The following is a 26,979-nucleotide window of genomic DNA, read 5'->3' as shown; positions in this document are numbered from 1 at the left end:
GATTGGGTCACTAGCTTAGTAGATGGTGGAAATGCTGTAGATGTCATCTATCTAGATTTCAGCAAAGCGTTTGACAAAGTCCCCCACGACCTTTTGATTGGCAAACTGGTCAAATGCGGACTAGATGGAAATACTGTCAGGTGGATTCACAACTGGTTGGAAAACCGTACTCAAAGAGTGGTCGTCGGTGGCTCTGCTTTGGACTGGAAGGAGGTTTCGAGTGGAGTGCCACAGGGTTCTGTCCTGGGGCCGATACTCTTCAACATTTTTATCAAGGACTTAGATGATGGGGTGGAGGGAAGCCTTATGAAGTTTGTGGATGATACGAAACTGGGAGGGATAGCTAACACAATGGAAGACAGGAATAAAATCCAAAGGGACCTGGATAGACTAGAATATTGGGCTGAAATTAATAAAATGAAATTCAATAAAGACAAATGCAAGATTCTGCATTTAGGCCACAAAAACAAAATGCACGGGTACAAGATGGGAAATACCCAGCTTAGCAATAGTGCGTGTGAGAAGGACCTTGGAATTGTAGTGGATCGCAAGTTGAACATGACCCAGCAGTGTGATGCTGCGGCAAAAAAGGCAAATGCGGTTTTGGGTTGCATAAACAGAGCTATAGTTTCCAGGTCGAGGAAAGTAATAGTCCCACTATATTCTGCATTAGTCAGGCCTCATCTGGAATACTGTGTTCAGTTCTGGGCACCTCATTTTAAGAAAGATATAGACAAGTTAGAGTGGGTTCAGAAGAGGGTGACGAGGATGATAGCCGGTATGGAGAACAAGTCTTATGAGGAAAGGTTGAAGGAACTTGGCATGTTCAGTCTGGTGAAGAGAACGCTGAGGGGTGACATGATTGCACTCTTTAAGTACCTGAAGGGCTGTCACATAGAGGAGGGTACAGATTTGTTTTCTGCTGCCCCAGAGGGTAGGACTAGGTCTAATGGTTTTAAGTTGCAGAAGTGTAGATTCAGATTGGACATTAGAAGGAACTTCTTGACAGTAAGGGCGGTTCGGCAATGGAACCGACTGCCTCGGGAGGTGGTGGGATCCCCTTCGCTGGATGTCTTCAAGCAGAGGCTGGACAGCTATCTGCGGGAGATGCTCTAGCTGTGGATTTCCTGCTGTGAGCAGGGGGTTGGACTCGATGGCCTACAAGGCCCCTTCCAACTCTATGATTCTATGATTCTATATATGAAACCATACTTGTGAAACATTCCTAAAGTAATCTTGTTATTTCCTGTTGTTAGTAAATAAATACTTATTTGGTTTACCAAAGGCCTGATCCTTGGCTGGGGGAATATACAGACCAGAAGGGAGGGCAAGGTAATTACCAAGGCTGAACAGAAACAGTATCTAATGGTGGCAGCGGTGAAGGGAGATATTGTAACAAGTCAAATATCCAGAGCAACCCAGAGTTGTATGCTTTATATATAAAGATACAAGGGGGTTGGGAACAGCATAGGCACACAGAGCCAGGTGGGAGCGGGAAACAGGTAAAGCCCCTTATTGGGTACCTTGGGACACATGACTGTACATTGTAAAAACCTATAAAAGACCCTCTATTTGAGGAAGAAGGCAGTCTCCCGCCATAGCACATGCTTGCAGGGACTCATTGCAATTGTAAGTATAATAAACAGCTGTAAGCTTCAACATGCCTCAGTGTCGTTTCCTGGAAAAGGACTCCATTTAGGAGAAAATTCCACAACAACTGCACATGCCCACTTGATCAACACATGCCGCTCCACCCCTTACCCATACACTTTCTGGTTGTGTCAGCAAGGAGAAGCAGCTTTCATCTCAGTTGCTCGAAGACTTCCAAAGTCTATGCTGCCACAAGGAGTACTTCTCTTCATACTACAACAAAAACTCCTGGATAATGTGCCTAATGTTTCTGATGCTCTAAGGATCCTTCTCACACTTCCAGTGTCAGTGGCAAGTGGTGAACACAGTTTCTCAAAGCTCAAACCTATAAAAACTTACATATGCTCAACAATGTTGCAAAAGAGACTAGTTGGCTTGGCAACTATATCAATTGAACATGCCCAAGCATCAGCACTTGACCTGAAGGAATTGGTGACAACATTTGCAAAGGAAAAGGCACACAAAGTGAGATTTTGATGTGCCTCAAATTGAAACTTTTAAGACTTAAATTTTAATATCACAATTCACAAGGTTATTCAAAATGATTTGTGTGCTAAAACATTTTCTTTTGTATTTGAGAAAGATAATCAAAGATTGTTGTATTATTCTTGCAATTTAAAATAAATTTAGCAGTTTCAAGTTTTGTGCTTTTCATTTTTTCTACAAGACATCTGTTTTTGAAAATTGAAGTTAGCCATTTTTTGGGGGGTGCAAGTAGTTGGCCTTGCCTAGGGTGCAAAATAGCCTGGCACCGGCACTGCACAGACAGAGGCAGCGCCTCTGTATGTAGCATCTATCAAAACTTGTTGAAAACCCTCATCACACCTGCAACCCACAAGGTAATTCTTGGTCACTTGCACTTGGCTTGTAGCTGAATTTAAATCAGCTTCCTTATTTTGTAGTAGCTTGCTTGTAAGATTGACTTCAAAAAGGATGTTGTACCATGTAACAAGGGATACCACAAACTTGAACTTACAAATTGCATCAGCAAAGGCCTTAGCTTCAATTTGGGAAGTATTTCCAGATAAACCTTTTAGGCTTGTGTCATCAAAGATCTTTATTAAAGCATCATATATACTACCAAGACGATATCTCAGTGGTTTCAAAGAATCAATCTGACTCTCCCATCTTGTTTTGCTCAATGGCTTAACAGTTATGCCTAAGTCTGATACGTGGCTAGTTAGAATTTGCCAACACTGAGTCAATGCAGAGAAATAATTATAGATCTGTTGAACCATACTGAAGATACTAGTTGCTTCCAGACAACACTTAGCAGCAGCATTGACTACCAAGTTGAAAGTGTGTGCATTTCAGGGCACAAAAAAGGCATGTGGGTTTATGTCCAGGACTCTGTTTTGTACACCATCTTCTTTGCCTTTCATGTTACTCTCATTATGATAACCATGACCACGCAGATTCTCAATTGGTAATCCCATTTCCTCAAGCTGTCCAAGAAGAGTTTCTGTCATAAAGGCACCTGTAGTCTCCTTTAGTGGAACAAATCCCAAGAAATGTTCTCTTATGATAACCTCAGGCTCAGACATCTCATTATCTGATGATTTGATTACATCAGCATAAAGTACAATCATTGTCATTTGTTCAATATGACTAACATCAGGTGTGCAGTCCACTATTGTGGTATTTATCTTAAAATAAAAAATATAAATTGTCAGTTGCAGTTTTACAAGGGTTAAAAACACTAATCTGTATAAAACTGTGCCCCTCAAAGGTCAGTACTGTGCCCCTCTGAGTTCTGCGCCCTAGGTGGCTGCCTAGTTGGCCTAATGATAGCACCAGGCCTGTCTCTGCATATATTCAATGCAATGGGGGGGGTGTAACATTCCCCCCTTAAGACTAATAGGAATGGTACAGCTACCACATGGAATAGGAATAGGAATGGAATGCTACCACAGCTTGCCAGGTCTCTAGAATTCACTGCATTTTTATTTTCTTTCTTAAAAAAGAGGATATGGGAGTTGTAGGCCAAAACATTCCGAGGGCACCAGGTTGGGGAAGCCGTATCCTCCAGTGGGCGGGCTTATTGCGGCTGGCCTTGGAGGGCGAACGCGCGCGCGAAGCCTTGGCTGAGGCAGGGGGAAGTCCTCAAAGCACCTTCCGTAGCGCGTGTGCGCGCGAGGCCTGTAGTTGCCAGGGAGACGCCCGCCCGGTGTGTCTCCGCTCGGTTGCCGTAGCGCGCGCTTGTGAGAGGAAGAGAAAGAGAAAGAGAGACAGGCAGGCCTCGGGTTGCCATGGAGGCGGTAGAGGGGAGCGATGGCGTGCTGAGGGGAGAGTAAGAGTTGGCCTTCCTGCTGCGGCCCGGCCTGAGCGGCTGCTGCCCACCGCCCCCTCTCCAGGCATGGACGACGAGCTGTACCTGGAGAACATCGACGAGTTCGTCACGGACCAGAACCGAGTCGTAAGTGGGGGAGGGGGAGATGTCTTAATGGATATTATCTACAGAACCAGGATAGTGTAGTGGTTAGAGCTGAGCGGGCTGGGACCTGGGAGGAGGCCGGGGTTCAAATCCCCCGCGCAGCCAGGAACCTCACTGGGCGATCTTGGGCCAGTCGCTGCCCCTCAGCCTAGTCTACCTCACGAGGTTGCTGTGAATGTAGATACAACGGGGGGAGGGGGGAGAACCAGGTATGCCACCTTGATGTCCTTGCTGCCGGGGGGGGGGATAGAAATGTAACAAATGCATCAATTTCTTTATTACTTTATTTATTTATCAAAATATCTGTGTACGGCCATTTCGTTAAAAGCATCAAAGCGGTTTACAACACGTTAAAAACGACAACCACTATAGGGGGGAAAACATTAAAAGTATGATAAAAACAAAGGTCAGCTGTTGTTGTTTTTCAGCCTTCCCCAGCTGGGCGCCCTCAGATCTTGCTGGACCACGTAATTCCTGACCGCTGGAGGTCTGGAGGGTAGCGGGACAGGGAAGGCTGGCTGTGAGGATTTATACCCTACCTTTTCAAGGTGGCTTGTAACAGGTTGCCATAGCACAGCATCTCCCCATCCCCCCACCCAAAAAAGTCATATGCACATCATCCTTAGTCCTCTGGATGGAGCCAGAGTGTGCTTCACTTTGGTTCTGTAGTCCCAGGGCAAGTGGCGGTTGGGGGAGACAGCAAATAAACAGAAAAAGCCACCTTGTGCCAAATCTGGCCATTGGTCCATCTACCTCAGTGTATCTGCTCTGACAGGCAACAGCTCTCCACATTTTAAACAGCAAGTCTTTCCCAGCCAGATATTAGGCCTTTCCTTTTGTCTGAGTGATCCTCTAGGTGGCTTAACAGATCACAGTTCTACAAAACATATGATAGCATTTTGGTGACTTCTAAAAATGTTTTTGGGTCTTTGTTAGCTGCTTTGAAGATATGTGTGTGGAAATGGAGCTTAAAAGTAATTGGTGAGTGAGATCTGTGCTTACTGAGGGACTGCAGCCAAGTGGTAAGAGCAAACGGCATGCCTGAGGAATATCCGTGGTTCTGTCTCTGCCCTCTTGAGTTAAAAGGATTGGGTATCAGGTGATGGGAAAGATCCCTCTCTGCCTGATTGCCTGGTGAGCCATTGCAGTATTGCACTACATGGACAAAAACGGTCCGATCTATGTGAGCCACTTATAAGATTTCTTGCCTGCCCTTTATCGTAAGGTCCCAGGTGGGTTTCCACAATGAAAAAATACAACTAAGAGAAACAAATGCAATCATTACAATGATAAAATACACAAAACTGTTCCAAATGGAATAGCATAATATAAAATCAGCAAAAGAAATGGGCCCTGCAAAACAAAATGCCTTAACTGTCAAAGGCTAAGCTAAAACTTAGTTTTTTATCTGCAGGAGGATTTAGAGAGGAAATCACAGACCTGAACTTACAAGATCTGAACAGGGTGGTTCATGACAGATGGTATTGAAAGTCGCTGATTCATAGCGTCGCCATAAGTCATAATCGACTTGAAGACACATAACAACAACGGTTAAAGCTCGCCACAGCTTAGCCCTGTTGTTTTCAGTGCCCAGCCTGAAGACTAGGACATGAGAAGGAACACTATCCACAACAGCCGTCCTGAGTGTCTGCAAAGGAAATGAATGGATAGTGGAAACAAAACTGTCACTTTGTCAGAGAACTGGGGTGGTGTGGCAATAGTGGTGTGTTAACAGACCCAGTAACTTGTGTGTAGAGATAATGAGGCTTGACTCTGTCTAAGTGATTGTGGTAGTGATGGGTTGGGAGTCTATTAGCATCTATTGCATGTTAAGATTGGAGTGTTTTCCATTGCAGGTAACATACAAATGGCTGAGCTATACACTAGGTGTTCATGTCAACCAAGCTAAGCAGTAAGTACTGATATATTTTGCATTCTGTACTCTGTAGTGGGTGCAATTTGACCAAGATCTGACCTTGGAGATTGAAAGAGGAGCGAGTCATCTCAACCGTAGGTTCGATTGTTCTCTTAAAGCTTAATAATTCTCAGTGGGATTAAAAAGTTAATTGAGTAAAATTGTCTGAGTTTTGGAGTCGTGAATCGTCACACCACTTTCCAAGGGGTGGACTTTGTCTTCACTAATAATTGTGAACAATTCTGCCCTTCCTTCAGCAAGTGAAGCACTCCTACTTAAAAAGAATCTGTGGGTCGTTCTGTATGTTGCTTTTCCTTTCTTGTTTAATTGATAATCAACATTCAAAAGAATTTTTTTACTCATCTTAATTGTAGCTTGTTACCAGCTTGTAAACATGAATGGTTATCACCCAGCAGGTGTCGAAGGGGTGGAGGGATGGCAGGGGAAGAAATTGCTGACAAGTGTGTTCACTTAAGAACATAAGAATGTAAGAACAAGAATAGAACTTATTTTTATATTGCATTATTTAGTTGTACACACAAATGCCTTATTTGGGTGGTGGTATTAGGACTCTCACAAACAGGAGGCAAGGAGGTAAACCTGTTTCTAGACTATTTCCTTTGAAGCTGCATCAAACTATGTAGGTGAGTGAAGGCTTATGTCACTGATTGTATCTTCATACAAAAGATTTCTTGCACACAGAAAACTAGATTTTGGGAAGATGGTCAAGCTGGAATCCTTCTCTCTGACACCTTGCTATCTATGTTGTGTAGGGAAAAATGTGTATGGAAAAGTATTCAGTTATATGAGCTGCCACTTGTAGTCTCTGGTGGAACAGTCAAGGAACAGGGTTTCCTCACATCTGCTGTTTGTGGGAACAAGGCCTGAGAGAAAATGCATTCTTTCAGCTGCTTTGCTCTGAGCTGAATCACTCAAACTAAATCACATGTGCCCTAATCAGTTCCCTAGTTAATGGGTTCCACGTTGTTGAATAACGATTTCAAGAGTTACATCCTTCTTAATATCCGTTTTTGCCCCCTCCCCCCTATCCCTCCCCCCCTCCAGGATGCTATATGACTATGTGGAAAGAAAGCGGAAGGAGAATTCAGGAGCCCAGTTGCATGTCACTTATTTAGTGGCAGGAAACCTCATTCAGAATGGACACACGGTGAGTGGTCAGCTTCCTCTGCTACAAGCACAAATGCCTTGCATTTTGGTGGTTGTTGCCCATAGCCTATGGGGAAAGTAGTTGAGTGGGGTGACCCAAGGGAAGAGGTACTAATGCGAACTGAATGATAGTCCTGGCAGTCCACTAAGTGATGCTGCCAGACATCCTCCATTCAAGAGAACTGGCTTGGTAGCTGCACATGGACAGTAAGCTTGAACAAGAGGCAATGAAGGTGCAATATTGAGAAATGTGAAACAGGGTTGTCAAAGAAATGACTAGTTAAGAGAACAGGTTGAAGAAAGCACAGGCTGTTCCTATAGTCAGTAACCCTCACTGGTACTGGGTGTTTGGAAGTGTTTGGTTAAAACCAAAGTAACTAAAAATATTTGTAACCAACTTGGCTCAGCATGTTGTCTGATACTTTTTCATACCATCTAGAGCAGAATTCCAAAGCTGTCGTACACAACGGCACAACAAAGGCTGTCGTCTTACCTCTACAGCAAGGGTAGCCAATGGTGGTGTCCTAGATGACATCAGACTACAAATCCCATCATCCCTGACCATTTGCCATGCTGGCTGGGGCTGATGAGAGTTAGAATCCACAACATGGAAGGTGCCGCATTGGCTATGCCTGCTCCCCACAGCAACAGAAGTCAAGGGTGATCAGTTTTGCATCTTGGGTTAGACATAAATAGAAGTTATTTTGGTACAGGAGCCCTCTACAGACTTTATGCCAACAGGTTAGTTATCATGTGGAAGAGGCAGTGGGCAAGAGCATGAACATAAGAACATAAGAAGAGCCTGCTGGATCAGGCCAGTGGCCCATCTAGTCCAGCATCCTGTTCTCACAGTGGCCAACCAGGTGCCTGGGGGAAGCCCGCAAGCAGGACCCGAGTGCAAGAACACTCTCCCCTCCTGAGACTTCCGGCAACTGGTTTTCAGAAGCGTGCTGCCTCTGACTAGGGTGGCAGAGCACAGCCATCACGGCTAGTAGCCATTGATAGCCCTGTCCTCCATGAATTTGTCTAATCTTCTTTTAAAGCCGTCCAAGCTGGTGGCCATTACTGCATCTTGTGGGAGCAAATTCCATAGTTTAACTATGCGCTGAGTAAAGAAGTACTTCCTTTTGTCTGTCCTGAATCTTCCAACATTCAGCTTCTTTGAATGTCCACGAGTTCTAGTATTATGAGAGAGGGAGAAGAACTTTTCTCTATCCACTTTCTCAATGCCATGCATAATTTTATACACTTCTATCATGTCTCCTCTGACCCGCCTTTTCTCTAAACTAAAAAGCCCCAAATGCTGCAACCTTTCATCGTAAGGGAGTCGCTCCATCCCCTTGATCATTCTGGTTGCCCTCTTCTGAACCTTTTCCAACTCTAGAATATCCTTTTTGAGATGAGGCGACCAGAACTGTACACAGTATTCCAAATGCGGCCGCACCATAGATTTATACAACGGCATTATGATATCGGCTGTTTTATTTTCAATACCTTTCCTAATTATCGCTAGCATGGAATTTGCCTTTTTCACAGCTGCCGCACACTGGGTCGACATTTTCATTGTGCTGTCCACTACAACCCCGAGGTCTCTCTCCTGGTCGGTCACCGCCAGTTCAGACCCCATGAGCGTATATGTGAAATTCAGATTTTTTGCTCCAATATGCATAATTTTACACTTGTTTATATTGAATTGCATTTGCCATTTTTCCGACCATTCACTCAGTTTGGAGAGATCTTTTTGGAGCTCTTCACAATCCCTTTTTGTTTTAACAACCCTGAACAATTTAGTGTCGTCAGCAAACTTGGCCACTTCACTGCTCACTCCTAATTCTAGGTCATTAATGAACAAGTTGAAAAGTACAGGTCCCAATACCGATCCTTGAGGGACTCCACTTTCTACAGCCCTCCATTGGGAGAACTGTCCGTTTGTTCCTACTCTCTGCTTTCTGCTTCTTAACCAATTCCTTATCCACAAGAGGACCTCTCCTCTTATTCCATGACTGCTAAGCTTCCTCAGAAGCCTTTGGTGAGGTACCTTGTCAAACGCTTTTTGAAAGTCTAAGTACACTATGTCCACTGGATCACCTCTATCTATATGCTTGTTGACACTCTCAAAGAATTCTAATAGGTTACTGAGACAGGACTTTCCCTTGCAGAAGCCATGCTGGCTCTGCTTCAGCAAGGCTTGTTATTATTATATTATTTTATTTTTAAAACTTATATACCGCCCGACTAGCAATAGCTCTCTGGGCGGTGAACATAGATACAATAAAATACAATATAATACAAAACATCAGTCTAAAATCAAATTTCACAATCTAAAAACAGCAAAGGCTAAAATCAAATTACAAACATTACAATCATTAACAAAAAATTAAAATGCCTCCGAGTAGAGAAAGGTTTTAACCTGGCGCCGAAAGGATGATAGTGTCGGCGCCAGGCGAACCTCCTTGGGGAGACTATTCCATAGTTCGGGGGCCACCCCTGAGAAGGCCCTTGATCTTGTCACTGCCCTCCGGGCCTCCCTATGAGTCGGGACCCGGAGGAGGGCCTTCGTAGCAGACCGTAGTGTACGAGCCGGTTCATAGCGGGAGAGGCGTTCCGACAGATATTGAGGTCCCGTGCCGTATAAGGCTTTATAGGTTAATACCAACACTTTGAATTCGGCCCGGAAGCGTATTGGAAGCCAGTGCAAGCGGGCTAAAACAGGTGTTATATGGTCAGACCGCTTCGTTCTTGTTAGCAGTCTGGCCACCGCATTTTGCACCAGCTGTAGCTTCTGAACTGTCTTCAGAGGTAGCCCTACGTAGAGCGCATTACAGTAATCCAAACGTGAGGTTACCAGAGCATGTACTACTGATGTAAGATCCTCCTTACTCAGGTAGGGATGTAGCTGGGCTACCAATCGAAGTTGGTAGAACGCATTCCGTGCCACAGAGGCTACATGAGCCTCAAGTGACAGGGAAGAGTCTAGAACGACTCCCAGACTACGAACCTGTTCCTTTAGGGGGAGTGTAACCCCATCCAGGACAGGATATGTATCCACCATCTGATTGGAAAAACCATCCACCAATAGCATCTCAGTCTTATCAGGATTGAGTCTCAGTTTGTTAGTTCTCATCCAGTCCATTGTCGCGTCCAGGCAACGGTTCAGCACATTGAGCGCCTCACCTGAGGAAGATGAAAAGGAGAAGTAGAGCTGCGTGTCATCAGCGTACTGGTGACAACGCACTCCAAAACTCCTGATGACCGCACCCAACGGCTTCATATAGATGTTAAAAAGCATGGGAGACAAAACCGAACCCTGCGGGACCCCACATTGGAGTACCCACGGTGTCGAGCAATGTTCCCCAAGCACTATCTTCTGGAGACAGCCTGCCAAGTAGGAGCGGAACCACTTTCACGCAGTGCCTCCAACTCCCAACTCCGCAAGCCTCTCCAGAAGGATACCATGGTCGATGGTATCAAAAGCCGCTGAGAGATCAAGGAGAATCAACAGAGTTACACTCCCTCTGTCTCTCTCCCGACATAGCTCATCAAACAGGGCGACCAAGGCCGTCTCAGTGCCGAAACCGGACCTGAAACCCGATTGAAATGGATCTAGATAATTGGTTTCATCCAATAGCACCTGGAGCTGGTCAGCAACCACTCGTTCCAAGATCTTGCCGAGATATGGAACATTTGCCACTGGTCTGTAGCTGCTGAAATCCTCTGGGTCCAGGGAAGGCTTTTTCAGGAGTGGTCTCACTGCTGCCTCCTTCAGACAGCCAGGGATCACTCCCTCTCGCAAGGAGGCATTTATCACTTCCCTGGCCCAGCCAACTGTTCCCTCCTTGCCAGTTTTTATTAGCCAAGAGGGGCAAGGATCTAGTACCGAAGTGGTTGCACGTACTTGTCCAAGCACCTTGTCCACGTCCTCGAACTGAACCGAACTGTTCTTCTATGTGCTTAGTTAATCTAAGTCCACTGGATCACCTCTATCTATATGCTTGTTGACACTCTCAAAGAATTCTAATAGGTTACTGAGACAGGACTTTCCCTTGCAGAAGCCATGCTGGCTCTGCTTCAGCAAGGCTTGTTCTTCTATGTGCTTAGTTAATCTAGCTTTAATCATACTTTCTACCAGTTTTCCAGGAACAGAAGTTAAGCTAACTGGCCTGTAATTTCCGGGATCCCCTCTGGATCCCTTTTTGAAGATTGGCGTTACAGTTGCCACTTTCCAGTCCTCAGGCATGGAGGAGGACCCGAGGGACAAGTTACATATTTTAGTTAGCAGATCAGCAATTTCACCTTTGAGTTCTTTGAGAACTCTCGGGTGGATGCCATCCGGGCCCGGTGATTTGTCAGTTTTTATATTGTCCATTAAGCCTAGAACTTCCTCTCTCGTTACCACTATTTGTCTCAGTTCCTCAGAATCCCTTCCTGCAAATGTTAGTTCAGGTTCAGGGATCTGCCCTATATCTTCCACTGTGAAGACAGATGCAAAGAATTCATTTAGCTTCTCTGCAATCTCCTTATCGTTCTTTAGTACACCTTTGACTCCCTTATCATCCAAGGGTCCAATCGCCTCCCTAGATGGTCTCCTGCTTTGAATGTATTTATAGATTTTTTTGTTGTTGGTTTTTATGTTCTTAGCAATGTGCTCCTCATATTCTTTTTTAGCATCCCTTATTGTCTTCTTGCATTTCTTTTGCCAGAGTTTGTGTTCTTTTTTATTTTCTTCATTCGGACAAGACTTCCAATTTCTGAAGGAAGACTTTTTGCCTCTAAGAGCTTCCTTGACTTTGCTCGTTAACCATGCTGGCATCTTCTTGGCCCTGGCGGTACCTTTTCTGGTCTGCGGTATGCACTCCAGTTGAGCTTCTAATATAGTGTTTTTAAACAACTAAATGTTTTTTAAAAATGCTTTTTTAACAAGAGCATGCTAGCTCCGCACCCCCTCTCTGTGCCTCTTTTCATTGCCTTCCAGTAGGAACCTACGAAGCTATGCCAAGTCAGATCATTGACCCATCTAGCTCAGTACTGACTGGCAGTGTCTCTCCAGGGTTTCGGGCAGGAGTCTCTCCCAGCCCTACCTGGAGATTGAACTTGGGACCTCCTGCATGCAAGGAACTCTTGCAGGGAGTCTCTTGTATCTGAGCAGGCGTCCCATACATTTTGGAATCCTGGAAAATGAACTTGAGGAAGGTGATGAAAACCGGCACCTGGGGGTGGAATCTAGCATGCTCGTCCCGCTGTGCCCCTTGTGGGTTCTCTAACAAAAAGGGAATGAATGAAATGATAAATCTCTTGCAGTAATGAGCTCTGTCCAGCAGACGGTAGTGCTGTGCTGCCAAAGATAAATTGTAAGAGTCCTGGGCTTTTGGTGGTTGAAATATAGGCTATTCAAGGTTGTAGGAGGTGTTGAACCACTACTGTTGTTTGTGATGGTTTATAATTGATTGGAGAGCCAGTGAGGTGTAGTGGTAGAATGTTGGACTACGACCTGGGAGACCAGGGTTCGAATCCCCACACAGCCATGAAGCTCACTGGGTGACCTTGGGCCAGTCACTGCCTCAGCCTCAGAGGGAGGCAATGGGAAACCCCCTCTGAACACCACTTACCATGAAAACCTTATTCATAGGGTCGCCATAAGTTGGGATCGACTTGAAGGCAGTCCATTTTCATAATCGATTGATAATTTTAATTGTTTTGAATAATGTTTTATAGTATTTTGTAAACCACACTCTGATCCATTTGTAATGAATAGCAGTCTAAAAGTTTTGGCAATAAATAAATTCAAGAAGAGTTTTCTGTAGCTTAACAGGACGCTACTGGTTCCCCCCTCGTCTCATGTTTCAGTGTGGCAAGGGTCGATCTTTCACATTGCTATTGAGAGCCATGCAGATAGGGGAGGAAAATAGAGATAGCTGTTGCAATGTAACTGATACGTCACTTTAACTAATTGTTAGGACTCTGTTGCTGACACATTTTCTTGATGTCATTTTTATGTATGCTGAACTCCATGTTTTGTTGGTTTATTATTTGATTGTTGTACATTCCAAAAAATAAAATGCAATAGAATTTTTTTAAATGTCGCATAGCTTGCATCTCCCATCAGCAGAAGGTGGTTCCTGTGGCGAGACCAGGGGCTGTGGTACATAGAAGTTAGCCTGGGGTAGGGATGGATTGTTTTCATGAATTGTGCCCTGCTGAGAGTGGGGTAAGTTGTTTTGCCTGTGAAGGCTAGGAAAGGATGTGCTGTGGACCTTTACTGCCAAGGTGTTTGCTGAAAGTTCTGTGGATATTTGGTCTGAGAAGTGAGTATTCTAGCAAGCCGTATGAGAGGACAAAAGTCACATGCGCACACACACTCACCAATAGGATCGCTATTGAGTATGACAAAGGGTAGAGGGATCCTGAGGGTGAAGCAGAATCTGTTCACTCAGTAGTCCTAAGGAAATGTTTATGGCACCGAATATCGTCTCTTATTATGTGAATTTTAAGTCCCTGGAAAATACTTAAACTGGGGGAGCAGGGAGGAGACTGGGGGTGTACTGGAAAGTGTCTTCTATTGAAATCTAGAAGATGTCATGCAGGTTACATGAGTTAAGGACCAGAGTGTAGGTATATTGGCTAACGCCATGTAAACATATTTTGCTGCTGTAATAAGTTGCTATTTCTTTGCAGTGCCACAAGGTTGCTGTAGTGAAAGAAGAAAAGCTGGAAGGTAGGTTCACTGAGAGCAGGACTTCCAAAGAAGTTTGTTCTGTCTTCGTAAGTAGTCTTAACATCCCTTCTGTGGTTTGCAAATTATGAGTGTGTGCGTAGTATTGGCAGTTTCCCTGGAAAACCTAAATTCCTTGCCCATTTCTAAAGATGTTTCCTTGTATGTTGCCAACTGACCTCTGTAGAGTGACTCCAGAGCAGTGACATTTCTGGAGACAGAAATGACAAAGACAACATTTAGCGTTAGTTTTGAATGTGGGATGCAGCTATGCAACCACAGAGTGAAGAAGGCAGAAAATATGGCTGTAGGATTTGTTGTTGTTCTGTGCCTCCAGGTCGACTACGACTTATGGCTACCCTATGAATCGGTTACCTCCAAGAGCAGGCTAAAGGAAAGTTGGTCATTTAAAAGACCAAGAAAATCTTCTGATTATTAAGCTTTGTAGACTACGCCTTTGCATCTCTTTTGAAAAATCCCCACAGCAGCATACTCCCTTACATAGCCTTATATTTGCGGAGTTTGTATTTGGGGGGGGGGGAGAACTAGCCTAGTTGAAGAACATCTGCTTGGCATGCAGAAGGTCCCACGTTCAATCCCCAACATCTCTAGGTAGGGCTGGAAAAGCTAGTTGGACCAATGGTCTGACTCTTAAGGCAGCTTGCATGCAGGTAAGGGAGTGGGATGGCAGGGAAGGAGGCAAAGTGCTCCATCTCTTCCTCCCCGGTCCTCTCTGCCCAGTACAGAAACCACTGGCTGCCACAGGAGGGAAGTCACCTCCTCCGCTGTCAGCATAGGATTATGGCCGGTCCTTGAAGGAGGATAGAAGCTCTCCATCTCTCCTCTGCCGTTCTCCAGCAGGCTTGTAAATATTTGCATGCTAGTAACTTGTGTGTGTGTGTGTGTGTGTTTTGCAAGACTGCCCCTTTTATCCATCAGTCCATGCTCCTTGCTGCTCCCTCACCTATTGCTCCTTCTCTGTTTATTTAAAAGAGAATTTTCCTCTATATAGCACCCAAGGCAGCTTACAGACAGTTTTTAAAAAAAACGCCTCACAGATTATGCGGTCTTTTCCACTACTGACATTGAGTTCCTGAGGTGTTTGGGGCAGGGATTTACACTGTAAAGCAGAGCTAGTATCATGACGGTGCTATTTCAATAAATAATTGACTTCAGACTGTTGAAGCAGCATGCCCAAATACTAAGATCAAATTATGCAAATGGAAGTCTGCCTCCACTGACATTTTGATTGCTGCTGGAGTAGTGAGTGGTTGGTTGAAACTTGAAAAACGTAAGGCAGCCTGTCCCTGTTCAGGAGGTAGCTGGAGGTTGCCTCTGGAGAGGCTTGAAATGGAGGTGGCTGTCTTAAAATCATAGAATAGTAGAGTTGGAAGGGGCCTATAAGGTCATCAAGTCCAACCCCCTGCTCCATGCAGGAATCCAAGTCTTGTCTTACGTACTTGGCTATAAACTGCCCTATCCCAAAGACTTAGGAAAAATAACATTAAAAGAGCACAAACCCCTTTAATAAACAGAACAAAACTTGATTAACCCAAACGTTAACAATGCACATGCTTAGTTCAAACCCTAACTTCTGAATGGCCAGTCCTTTTTCAATCCTAAGGGGATTCTGCCTGCACCTCAGCTTTCCCAACTCTGTTCCACTCGCCCTTCTCTCAGCCAGTGAAGGCTCTGCCTTGCCTGACCTTTCTCACTGGGAGCAGCCATGCTTCCTTATCTGCTCCTGCCTATTCCTCTTCACCAGCTCTCTCTTGAAGTCTCTTCTTCCCCCTCCCACAAGCGGCACAAACAGTATCCAGTGACCTCACTGTCAAAGAACCGACTGTGGTCACTTTCGGGCTCTTGGGGCTTCAACTGCTGCAGTCCCTGAGGTCAAACGAGGAGTCAGATGATGAGGGGGTTGCCTGGGTGAGATGTCCAGAAGCAATCACCTCAACCATAGCGGCTTCCTGGTTCTAGCACTTGCTATTTTCCAGTTACAGTCAGGGGGCCATCCCTCCCTGCCCTCAGAATTATGATGGACACCGTACCCAAGCTTGGTTGCAGGGCCTGGCTTGCCTATGTTGGGCTGTGCTTTATATTCACATGAAGCGCTTCTGAAGCACAGCGTGACTGCAGGGGCAATCCTACCCCATCTTCAAAGTTAGGCCCCTGGAGCCTCAGAAGTGCGGTGCAATGTGTACTATGTGGCACCTGGTTGGCCACTGTGAGAACAGGATGCTGGACTAGATGGGCCACTGGCCTGATCCAGCAGGCTCTTCTTATGTTCTTACTAGTCCCAGCCCTCCTCCTGAGCTTGGGAAGGGGGAGTTGTTCATAAGCTTCCACTGTGCTTCAGAAGCACTTGGAAAGCCTTTGAGGCTTGTGTGATACCAGAGATAAAAAGCCCATTCCCTGGCAGCTGCGCCTTTGGTCTGGCTGCCAAGGCCAGCCAAAATCAGTAGGCCTCTGGTTATGATTATTCTGCAAGAATTGTGCAACCTCAGACAGTCGTTTGCATGGGGGTGTTCATTTCAGGAGTGACGCAGAAAGGAAAGTATCTGAGATTGTAACCAGCTACTGCAGAGGTGAGGCAGACATTCCACTAAACTTCTGTTTTGACCAAAGTCCGCTTTGTGTGATCCAGTATGGCCTTGGCAGAAGTTCTTGGGCTGCAAGCCTCAGATTGTTATCACAGGGCTAATGTTTCTCCATCCCAAGAGAAAGGCGCGTGGACTAGATGTTTTGACTGCAAATGCTTTTTGTAACCATAATTCAGCTCTATGGTAGACAGGCATACATTGTGTGTCTCAACAGCGAAGCGTTTTCCTGCCAAGAGCACGAGAGTTTCAGCATCATAGAAACTGGCAAGGAGGTAATGCAGGCTTCTCACGTGGAGTTTTGTGTGATGTCCTGGAATTGGTTTGTTTGTTGGGTTTTTATTTTGCATTTAAGCATTATCCCATCCCAACAGCTCTGGGCAGGTGACAGTTATTTTGATTGGTCCATCCCTTCCTGACTATCAAAAGCCAACATGGCTATGCTGAGCATTGAGCAGGGGGTTGGACTTGATGGCCTTATAGGCCCCTTCCAACTCTTCTATTCTATGATTCTATGTATTTCTTATGCCACTTTTGGAAAATGCATACATTCAAGTCTTAGTGAGTTTGCAGGGATAGAGGGTTCCAAAACTGAAGTATATTGTGATGATGGCGATGTTGCTTTCCCTCCCAGAAGTGACCCAAAGCAGTCTACATTGAAACCAATTAAAACAAAGTCAACCAATAAAAACCTCAAAGCACCTGAACATATAAAGAACAGGTCTACAGATCCCGCCCCACTAAAAGAGGCCACAAAGGCCTGAAACCTTCACATTGAGAGCCAAACGCCTGGGTAAAGAGGAAAGTCTGTGCCTGGAACCTAAAAATAGATAAAAGTGGTACAAAGGATATTGTGGATGGGAGAGAGATAAGCATCCAGAGACTCCGTCACAGTACCTGTCACAGTTGAAGAATCAGTGTGGAGAGGATGTGTGTGAGGCAGAGGCAGGAACTTAGTCTCTAGCAAGTTCCTGCTTCTGCTTTACTACCCACCCTCCAAAGAGATTGGCCTCTGGATCTGGTGCAATGCTAGTGCCTCTTGGCCCTTTATTGCCATGAAAATTAACACCAGCAAAAGTGGCAGGACTCCGTGATATGCAAGAGTGTCATGGAACACAAGCACAAATCTTAAGGAATTTCCAGGACTGGACTTCTTGGGGGAGGGAGGGAGAAAACAGTTGACGTCAAATATTCTTTATTTAATTTATATCCCGCTCTTCCTCCCAAAGGGGCCCAGAAAATGGCCCTGGTCTTGAGCTCTTCACAGCTCATCAGTGTTTCCTTCATCTCTAAGGATGGGTTCCATTCTGGGTGAAGTTTCCCATGCACGTGTGTACCCCGACAGCATGTGGGGCTGCTGTTAGGTTTTGTGGTTAGGTTCCACTTGTGCAGAAGTGTCACTTCTGTGTCATAAGGGAGCTGCACATGTAGCCACTACAACAGCTGGACAGTATTAACAAGTCATGTTTTGACATTCATTTTCTAAGTACAACTTAAATTGTTTTTCTGAAACACACTGAGATGTATTTATTTTGCTTTGAAACTAGCAGATGGACCAGTGGTCTGACTTGGTATAAGGCAGCTTCTTGTTTTCCTGTGGATGCCCCAAATTGTGTGAGCGGAAGTGATTTCCAATGCCACAAATCCATCAGATACAACCTTTGTATTTGGAAAGAAACACAGGGAATGCCTTGTGGCACTCGCGTGTTTCTTGTTGCATTATCTTTTGTGCATGAAGCTTTCTCCTCAATTGGCAGATAGTGTGCAAAAGCAAATGCCTCAATCCTCTTTGTTGCATTTCCCCTGAAAGTTAAACATGGCTCCGGGATGATTATGAAGATAAGCTGCAGTAAATTGCAGTTTCTGTGGGATGTGTATGAAGGGGTTAGGTCTGCCCAGTTTAAACATTTATTTATTTATAAAAATGTTTGTATACCGCATCTGATTGTCCTGATGCGCAACCTATACTCTGCACAAGAGACTACTGTAAGGACAGAATATGGAGAAACCGATTGGTTCCCCATCGGAAAGGATGTGAGACAGGGATGTATTTTATCACCTTATATGTTTAATCTATACACGAACATATCATACGGAAAGCAGGATTGGATCAAGATGAAGGAGGTGTGAAAACTGGAGGGAGAAATATCAATAATTTAAGATATGCTGACAATACCATACTACTAGCAGAAACCAGTAATGTTGTGAAACGAATGCTGATGAAAGTTCAAGAGGAAAGCACAAAAGCAGGACTACAGCTGAACGTCAAAAAGACTAAAGTAATGACAACAGAAGATTTATGTAACTTCAAAGTTGACAATGAGGACATTGAACTTGTCAAGGATTATCAATACCATGGCACAATCATTAACCAAAATGGAGACAATAGTCAAGAAATCAGAAGAAGGCTAGGACTGGGGAGGGCAGCTATGAGAGAACTAGAAAAGGTCCTCAAATGCAAAGATGTATCACTGAACACAAAAGTCAGGGTAATTCAGACCATGGTATTCCCGATCTCTATGTATGGATGTGAAAGTTGGACAGTGAAAAAAGCAGATAAGAGAAAAATCAACTCATTTGAAATGTGGTGTTGGAGAAGAGCTTTGTGCATACCATGGACTGTGAAAAGACAAATAATTGGGTGTTAGAACAAATTAAACCAGAAGTGTCACTAGAAGCTAAAATGATGAAACTGAGTTTATCCTACTTTGGACACATCATGAGAAGACAGGATTCATTAGAAAAGATAATAATGCTTGGAAAAACAGAAGGGGGTAGAAAAAGAGGAAGGCCAAACAAGAGATGGATTGATTCCCTAAAGGAAGCCACAGATCTGAACTTACAAGACCTGAACAGGGTGGTTCATGACAGATGCTCTTGGAGGTAACTGATTCATAGGGTCACCATAAGTCGTAGTCGACTTGGAGGCACATAACAGCAACAACAAAATACCGCTATTCATTTAAAAAACAACACCACCAAAGCTATTTTCAGCAATCATACATATATACAATAAAAGCAATGAAATAATTTAAAACCAGAGATCATTGTTTAACTGTTACAAAAAGATAAGCCTGCGTAAGCTTGGCAGCATACAAAAGATTTCAGCAGACATTTAAAGGTGGAAACACAAGGGACCTGCTGAATCTCTGTTGACAGAGCATTTCACAGGACTGGGCTGATGACATTTAAGGCTTGATTTCTTGTTGCTGTCAGATGAGCCTCACCAGTTTGGGGAACAAACAGTTAAACTCCCGCAGATAATCTCAGTGCTAAACCATGGTTTAGTGCTAGAAGGATGAGCAGGTGTGAGCTTCAGGCTCATGCCACCCCCCACCCTCTCTTCCTTTGTGAAGGAAGGAAGTTTGAAGCTACCCATTATGTAAACATACAGGAAACTGGTTTGTTCAAACCATAATTAAGTTAATCAAACTGTGATTTAATAACCTGGCTGGCACCCAGTATTTAAGCTGTATCAGCTGCCCTCTGGCTGTGAAGAAGAGGCAGAAGATCATGCTGAATGCTGCTGCAGAGTTTTACCCTTCAAAGAGACAGACACAAGAGAAACAAGCCTTCTGGTGCAGTTGATTTCTTCTTTGGTTGTAAGGGAGGCGGCACTAAATTTAAAACTTTCAGAGCAGCAATGGCTGCCAAAGAATAGTTGGAAATATTGGGAAACATTCTGAATTCAGAGTAGTCAATAAGTTGTTTAGAAGCACAGTGTACAGCCTCCTCTCCTGGTCCTGTGGCTCTGATCTGGGGCGGGGCATCAGGCCAATCTGCCCTGAGTGGACTTGTGAACCACCACCCCCTGCCCAGGTCCCAAATAAGTTTGGGGGCCGGGCAAATGTTTAATTAGGGTTTTAAAACATATAGCTGAGAGAGGGGCAGACGATGGATACCCTGAAGTTCCTTCCTGCCGCAACTGAGACGGAGGTTAATTCTGCACGGTTCTGTGGTGCCCCCCCCCCCCAAGTCAGTGCCTCACTGGAGGCATTGCAGCACCCTGCAGAATCAGCCACTCTGCTGAACAGCAGAGGGGGCAATCTTGTGTGGGTGATGCTCCGCAAATACTTTCCTAAGGAAAGCACCTTGCAAACCACTCCCAGGATCGTTCTGTGTGCTCAATGGCCAACAAGCCAAGGGAGCAATCCTGTGCAAATCGGATTTGCAAGGAGCTTTCCTGCCAGAATGTGCCTTGCAAAGTAGCACCCTCTGGGGTGGCAATACTCAGGCAGGAAGGGAACCTGCGGCTGCCTCTTCTCCCTGCCTGATGCCCTGCCTCCTGCAGCCTTGGGTTGCTCTGAGTCATCCAGTCCAACCCATAGCAATCCATGTCTGTCAGAACCCGACTGGGCCAAGGCCTGAATATGTCCAAATGGGGTTGTTTTGGCTCTGTCCTTGGCTGAATTCAGAGCACAGCACTACTGCTTAGCCAGGATAACAGAAGCTTATGTTTGTCTGCCTTTGTGGAAATGCTCTAACATGTTACTGTGATTAAGCAGCCATACATTAAATCTTCCCCCACAATTGTTATTTTTACAGATATGTTGCCTTATATCTTTTTCTCATTAAACTAAAATATAAGTCCAAGTGCCATTTAAGAGATGTGTATACAAATCATCCCGGTATTAATAAAATGTTACTGAACAACTGTATTTCATATTTTATTTTGGAAATGCACTGTGGGTTTTTGCACGTATCTTTGGATTTCATATTCAAAATCTACTTGAATAGTTTTTATTGGATTTACTCAAACATAGTATTTTGCCCAGCTCTGTGCCATGATCACACACATCACCATGGCCACCTATGCGTGGAGGCTCCGGTTTGCCCAAACTGCACCTGAACAAAAGCCCAGCGCACTCCTGAATTGCTTGTGTGAGGGTTGCCATGAAGTGTGAGCCATCCCACTGTGAAATGGTAACTTTTCATAAGGTCTTTTTTCTTCTTCGCTGACCTCATGTTTCCTTTCCAGCAATGAAGTCGCAGCTGTCCACAGTTGCCGGTGTGCATGTCTACAGCATCCAGAAAGCCATGCTGAAGGACAGCAGTCCGCTCTATAACACCGACTATGATATTATCAAAGCAAACCTACAGAACTGCAGCAGGTGAGTTTTGTCTCGGCAACTGTTCTACTGTGCACCCAGATGCATTCTGTTACATTTTGCCATTATTGTAGATTGTGTGCAGGCTGTAAGAGATCTCTGGCACCCATCCCAATTTCTTTTCTTTCTGGCCTTCTGTACAAGTGAAAGTGCTGTGTTCCTTTTTAGTGCCTTGTTAGTCTCCACTTAAGGTAGCACCATGATGAAAGGAACACAACACTTCAATGAAAAGAGATTCTCGTACTTCCTGCGTTTGGGCAAGTGACTGTTAGCACAAGCTTCAGAGATGTTTACATAAAAATTAATACCAACCTTTCTTGGTCTGCTACACTGAGCAGTATCTTCTTTAGTAGCCTGCACACGTTTGAAGAATGTATAAGAAATAAAGCAGGAATGGTTTCCCTAGGACTACAGTTGTATCCCAAGGCTCTTGGAGAGCGCCTAGAGTTTGACACTTAAGGACAGAAGTGAAGTCAGATGATAAAACTTCCAAGTCTCTCTAACTACAATTTTTATTCTGGTCTCTAGGTTTAGTGCGATTCACTGTGCTGCTGCAGTTGCCAGGACAGCGGCTGAAATGGCTCAGATCAAAACCCCAGCACAGGCAGATTCCCAGCCACCACATGGTGCAAATGCAGTTGCTCCAGTGGTCAATGGCCATGCCCCAAGCACTTCTGCAAAGCAGATATCCCAGCAGGCCAAGGGCATTATGGGGATGTTTGCTGCCGCCGCCGCCAAATCTGCTACCAAATCCCAGGACGTGCCCAAAGAAACCAACCTGGAAGCTAAAGAGCCGCCAAGTGTAAGTTTCCGGGCTTTGGCACTCTTTGTCGTGAGCCTCCCATCCTTCATCTTAAGGATGCATCGCATCTTGCAACTCTGGACACTAAGGCTGCAATCTAATGCATGTCTACTCAGAAGTAAGCGCTATTGAGCTCAGTGGGACTTACTTCCACGTAAGTGTGTATTGGATTGGCATGAATGGTAGAACTAGTCTATTTTGCTCTGGACATGTGGGTTAGGAGGAGAATTCTTGCACGCAACTCTGAGGTTTCAATTTTTTCTGTGAAACTATGATGGTCAGGGGAATATGGGGGTTCCAGAATTCATCTTGCACAGACGCATTGCTTCAGAAGTAATCTTTTTGGGCTGGGTTTGACAGAGGCAAAAGTGTTCTGGATTAACTAATCCAGAATAAAGACTGCCCGGTTTCAATTTTCACCATGGCAACCTCGGAATGGAATTTCCAAGTCCTGTGCAGATCTACTCAGACATTGTTTCCACTGGCTTTGATGGGTTCACTCTCATATAAGTATTCAGAGACATTTTAAAAAGAAACAAAAGTAGTCCGTCCCCCCTCTCTCTCACTCACACACACACACACACACACACACACACACATACAAACATGCACTCATAACAGAAGTCTACCAATTCATTCTCACACAACTAGGGAAGTAAATGTCTTTTTCCCAAGTCGTACAATGAGTGAAAAGGTTTCTTAAAATGCATTTATTTTTATCAGATAAAATACTGGCCCTTCTGATTTGTTCTGAAACTACGTAGAAAGAGGGAGAACGTATTTAAAAGCCAGGAACAAATGAGGAGAAATGAAAACAAAGGAAGGAACTCTGATGGGTAGAAGAATTAGGTAGCTGCAGGGGATGTCAGAGGCTTGGAAGGAGGGGGTTGTATAGGGCTATTAGTTTGGGAGGTCATCAGGTGTGAGATCAAGCAAGAGAGAGTGAGAAACTGCAGTTACTTAATGAGGAAGGTAGGTCAGACTGCTGAACCAGCCTAGAATGAGGAGCTTTCTAGGGCCTGATACTTCTTTGTTGGTTTGGGAGGTCAGTTGACCATCTTCAGGCTGTGTAAGGCAGCCGATGGCATTCGAGTCAGCTCTGCAGCCTAGAGGGCGCCCTTACCCTATAAAACTTAACCTGACTGGCTGGTTGAAGGCCCAGAGCACTGGTGGCACAGGAGGCGAGGCATCAAAGACAGTTGGTTATTACTAAATTCTGTGTTGTAATTTTGCTGTCTTATACTTTGATTGACAATAGATTTATGGTATTTTGTTGTACTTTACAGTATATTATGTTTTAATATCGCATCACCCTTTTGAGGGCCTTTGGAACGCTAGAGAGCCCCAGGACCGAGCTTCCGTTCACCCTCAGGCTTGGGGGAAGGCTTTTCCTGAAGCAGCAAGACGTCTCACTATGTTCTAAGTGCCTCTAAAGCTTAGTATGACACCAGGGACTAGACTACATCTAGCAGAGGGGAGGGGCAGCAGTGTCCAGCATGTTTTGACCTCTTTCGTTTTGCTGTTCTTGAAATGGGAATGTCAAGAAGTCGTTTTTGGAGGATTGTGGCCTTTTGCTTCCCATGGTTTCTTCCTCCTGAAATGTCTCTTAATTACTTCCAGACCTCGACAGCAAGCGGCAAGGCACCTGCTAAAGGAAATCTGCTGAACAACTTCTTTGGAAAAGCTGCTATGAGTAAGGATTATTAAACTGCTACTTGTATTACCTGCCCCATGTCAAGGTGACTACACCTAGGTGGGGGATCACACTTTTGAATGCTTCAGTACGTCAGCTTGGCTGAGCTAGAGCCTTTCTCCCTGATGTGCTGCTGTTTTTACTCACGGGGATTTTCAAATATATTTGTTTAGAAAATTTATAAACTACATGATTAAAGGATTCTCAAAGAGGTGTACAAATATAACATGGCTAAAATCTACAAACCAAACCCAAACGTATATGTAAAAGCAGCATCATTAAAAGCCAAGATAAAATCAATAAACTTTTAAAGCAAATATAGGCAACAAAATCTTGTGTCTGGAGAGGGTTGTCAAAATTAAAATTTTCAGCAGGTGTCTAAAATAGTAGAGTGAGGGTGCATGCCTAATGTCAATAGGCAGGAGGGAGTTCCAGAGCACAGGGGTGCCACCCTGCAGGACTCAACACAAGTCCAGAGTGGACATTAAGTGGCACTCATAAACATGCAGGCTGTGCAATCAAAGTGGTCAAAAAGCACGCATGGGGTATGGCAATCCCTAAGTAAACTAGTCCTAAGCCATTAAGGGCTTTATTTATCAATAGGAACACCTTGAACTTAGCCCAGTAACAAATTGGCAGCCAATGCACATCTTTGAGCACAGATGTAAAATGATGACAGTCTACTCTGCCAGTTTGTCCTGCTTCATGTATAGGATCGCTTTGCCTTCTGTCATTTTGCACATACTTCTCTCCCTCTGCGTGCTCTGCTCCTTGTGAAATTGGAGCCAGTTCTTGTAGCCAGATTTTAGCAAACTGAACTGCAGCCTTCCTACTTTCCCCTGTGACAAATGCAGGCAAAGTCAGTGCTGAACCTGAACAGCGAAAGGAAGATAAAGCGGCAGACAAGTCCCCGCTGGAACCCAAATTGCCGCCAGATGTGCCAGGACTTGAGAAACCTGCCAAGAAAGCTGATCCTGCAAAAGGACAGCAGAAGGACAAAAAAAGGTACACCTTCATCACCACCACCACCAAAAAAATGTGTGGTTGTCCAAAGCATTTGAGCTGCAAAGGGCCAGCTTGGCTCATTCATTTGTATGGGTTAATTGGGCTATAATGGAGTGTTTGGAAAGGAAGGGAGGAGACACACAGAGACAAAAAAGGCCAAGTCAAGATTGAGTTGCGTCGGAAACCTCACACTCCGTTGGTTCTCATGTGCACTGGCTGAACTTTAAGGGCTCAGAAACCGGGTGGGGGGAACTGCACATAACTTGTATATTAGGGCAGAGGGTCCCGTTTATCAGTGCTCATTTGCTTTTCTTTTTTAACCCGCTCCGCCATAGACTTGAGTAAAACATGCACACCAGGGATGCACTGCAACGTTTTGGTACGAGACCCCACTTGGATATCATATAAATAATACAAACAGTCCAGTGATTCAATTTTAAACTTGTTGCAGTGCTGTCATTTGCCTGTTTCTCATTTTGGTAGCAACAAATTAAACCAGAACTGTCACTAGAAGCTAAAATGATGAAACTGAGGTTATCCTATTTTGGACACACCATGAGAAGGCACGATTCACTAGAAAAGACAATAATGCTGGGGAAAACAGAAGAGAGTAGAAAAAGAGGAAGGCCAAACAAGAGATGGATTGATTCCACAAAGGAAGCCACAGACCTGAACTTACAAGATCTGAACAGGATGGTTCTTGACAGATGCTACTGGAGGTCGCTGATTCATAGGGTCGCCGTAAGTCATAATTGACTTGAAGGCACATAACAACAACAACATTTTGATAGCAGCAGAGCAAAACTTGATAAATATTCTGTAGCTCCACATGCCGCAGAAACCAAAATTCTATACACGGAATGAATTTTACCAACTGGGTAGACTTATGTAAGTTCCCAGAGCTCAGCTACAGCCACATTCACACCATACATTTACAGTAGGGCCCTGCTTTTCAGCGTTCCGCTAATATGGCACCAGCAAGATGATCAGCTGTAGTGTGGGGAGCTGCAGCTGCAGCGCTTCAACTGACAGTGCTTGGCCTCTGAAGCTCCCCTCGCTACAGCTGATCAGCTGGAGCGCAGGTAGCTCTAGCCGCCGTGCTATAGCTGACAACGATCTGCTGGAGTGTGCGATCAGCTGTACTGTACAGCTGATCGTGCACTATGTCCCCCTTTACAGCGAGTTTCACTTTTCGGCGGGGGTCTGGAATGTAACCCGCCGTATGAGTGGGGCCCTACTGTATTCTTTAACTTTAAATAGTTATGGCTTCCTCCAAAGAATCCTGGGAACTAGTTTGTGAAGGGTGCTGTGAATTGCTAGGGAATCCCTATTCCCCTCACAGAGCTACAGGTCCCAGAGTTCCCTGGGAAGAGGAATCGGTTGTGCCCCATGATATTCTGCATCTGTATTGGAATTGCTTTTTAAGATGTGTCAACTTTTTTAAAGAAAGATGTTTTTAAAGATATTTTGTTTTAATATATTTTAAAGTTTGTTTTAAAGATGTTTTTAGTGTTTTTGTTTGCTGCCCTGGGCAACTACTGGGAGGAAGGGTGGGATATAAATTAATTAAAGAATAATAATTTGATTAGCAAGCTAGCTAAATGTGGGCTGGATGGAACAACTATTGGGTGGATCCACACTTGGAAACAGAATCGTATCAGAGTGCTTATCAATGGGTCCTTCTCAAACTGGGGGGAGGTAATGAGCAAGGCACCACATGGCTTAGTCCTGGGCCTAGTGCTGTTCAACATTCTTATTCATGGCTTGGTTGAGGAGGTGCAGGGAATGCTTACCAGATTTGCAGATGATACAAAATTGGGAGGGATAGCTAATACCCTGGAAGCCAGAAACAAAATTCAAAGGGACCTTAATAGGCTGGAGTGTTGGGCTGAAAAC

At 44.7% G+C, this 26,979-nt stretch overlaps 1 protein-coding gene across 2 annotated transcripts in view; it reads left to right on the top strand.

The window, feature by feature from the left end:
* Positions 1–3,699: 3,699 nt before the first annotated feature.
* The window catches only part of POLD3 (DNA polymerase delta 3, accessory subunit), a 41,703-nt gene continuing 18,423 nt past the window's right edge, over positions 3,700–26,979 (top strand). The window contains exons 1-8 of one of the 2 annotated variants that reach the window (XM_061629120.1): positions 3,700–4,066; positions 5,941–5,996; positions 7,065–7,167; positions 13,839–13,878; positions 21,454–21,586; positions 22,112–22,385; positions 24,006–24,078; positions 24,933–25,083. In XM_061629120.1, the coding sequence (XP_061485104.1) occupies positions 4,007–4,066; positions 5,941–5,996; positions 7,065–7,167; positions 13,839–13,878; positions 21,454–21,586; positions 22,112–22,385; positions 24,006–24,078; positions 24,933–25,083 (890 nt within the window). In that variant the 5' untranslated portion in view covers positions 3,700–4,006. Of the gene's footprint in view, positions 4,067–5,940; positions 5,997–7,064; positions 7,168–13,838; positions 13,926–21,453; positions 21,587–22,111; positions 22,386–24,005; positions 24,079–24,932; positions 25,084–26,979 lie in introns of those variants that run through there. The other variant, XM_061629121.1, reaches the window with a different exon arrangement.

Source organism: Rhineura floridana, chromosome 5 (genome assembly GCF_030035675.1).
Source record: "Rhineura floridana isolate rRhiFlo1 chromosome 5, rRhiFlo1.hap2, whole genome shotgun sequence".
NCBI lineage: Eukaryota > Metazoa > Chordata > Lepidosauria > Squamata > Rhineuridae > Rhineura > Rhineura floridana.
This window is presented reverse-complemented; position numbering and strand designations above follow the sequence as displayed.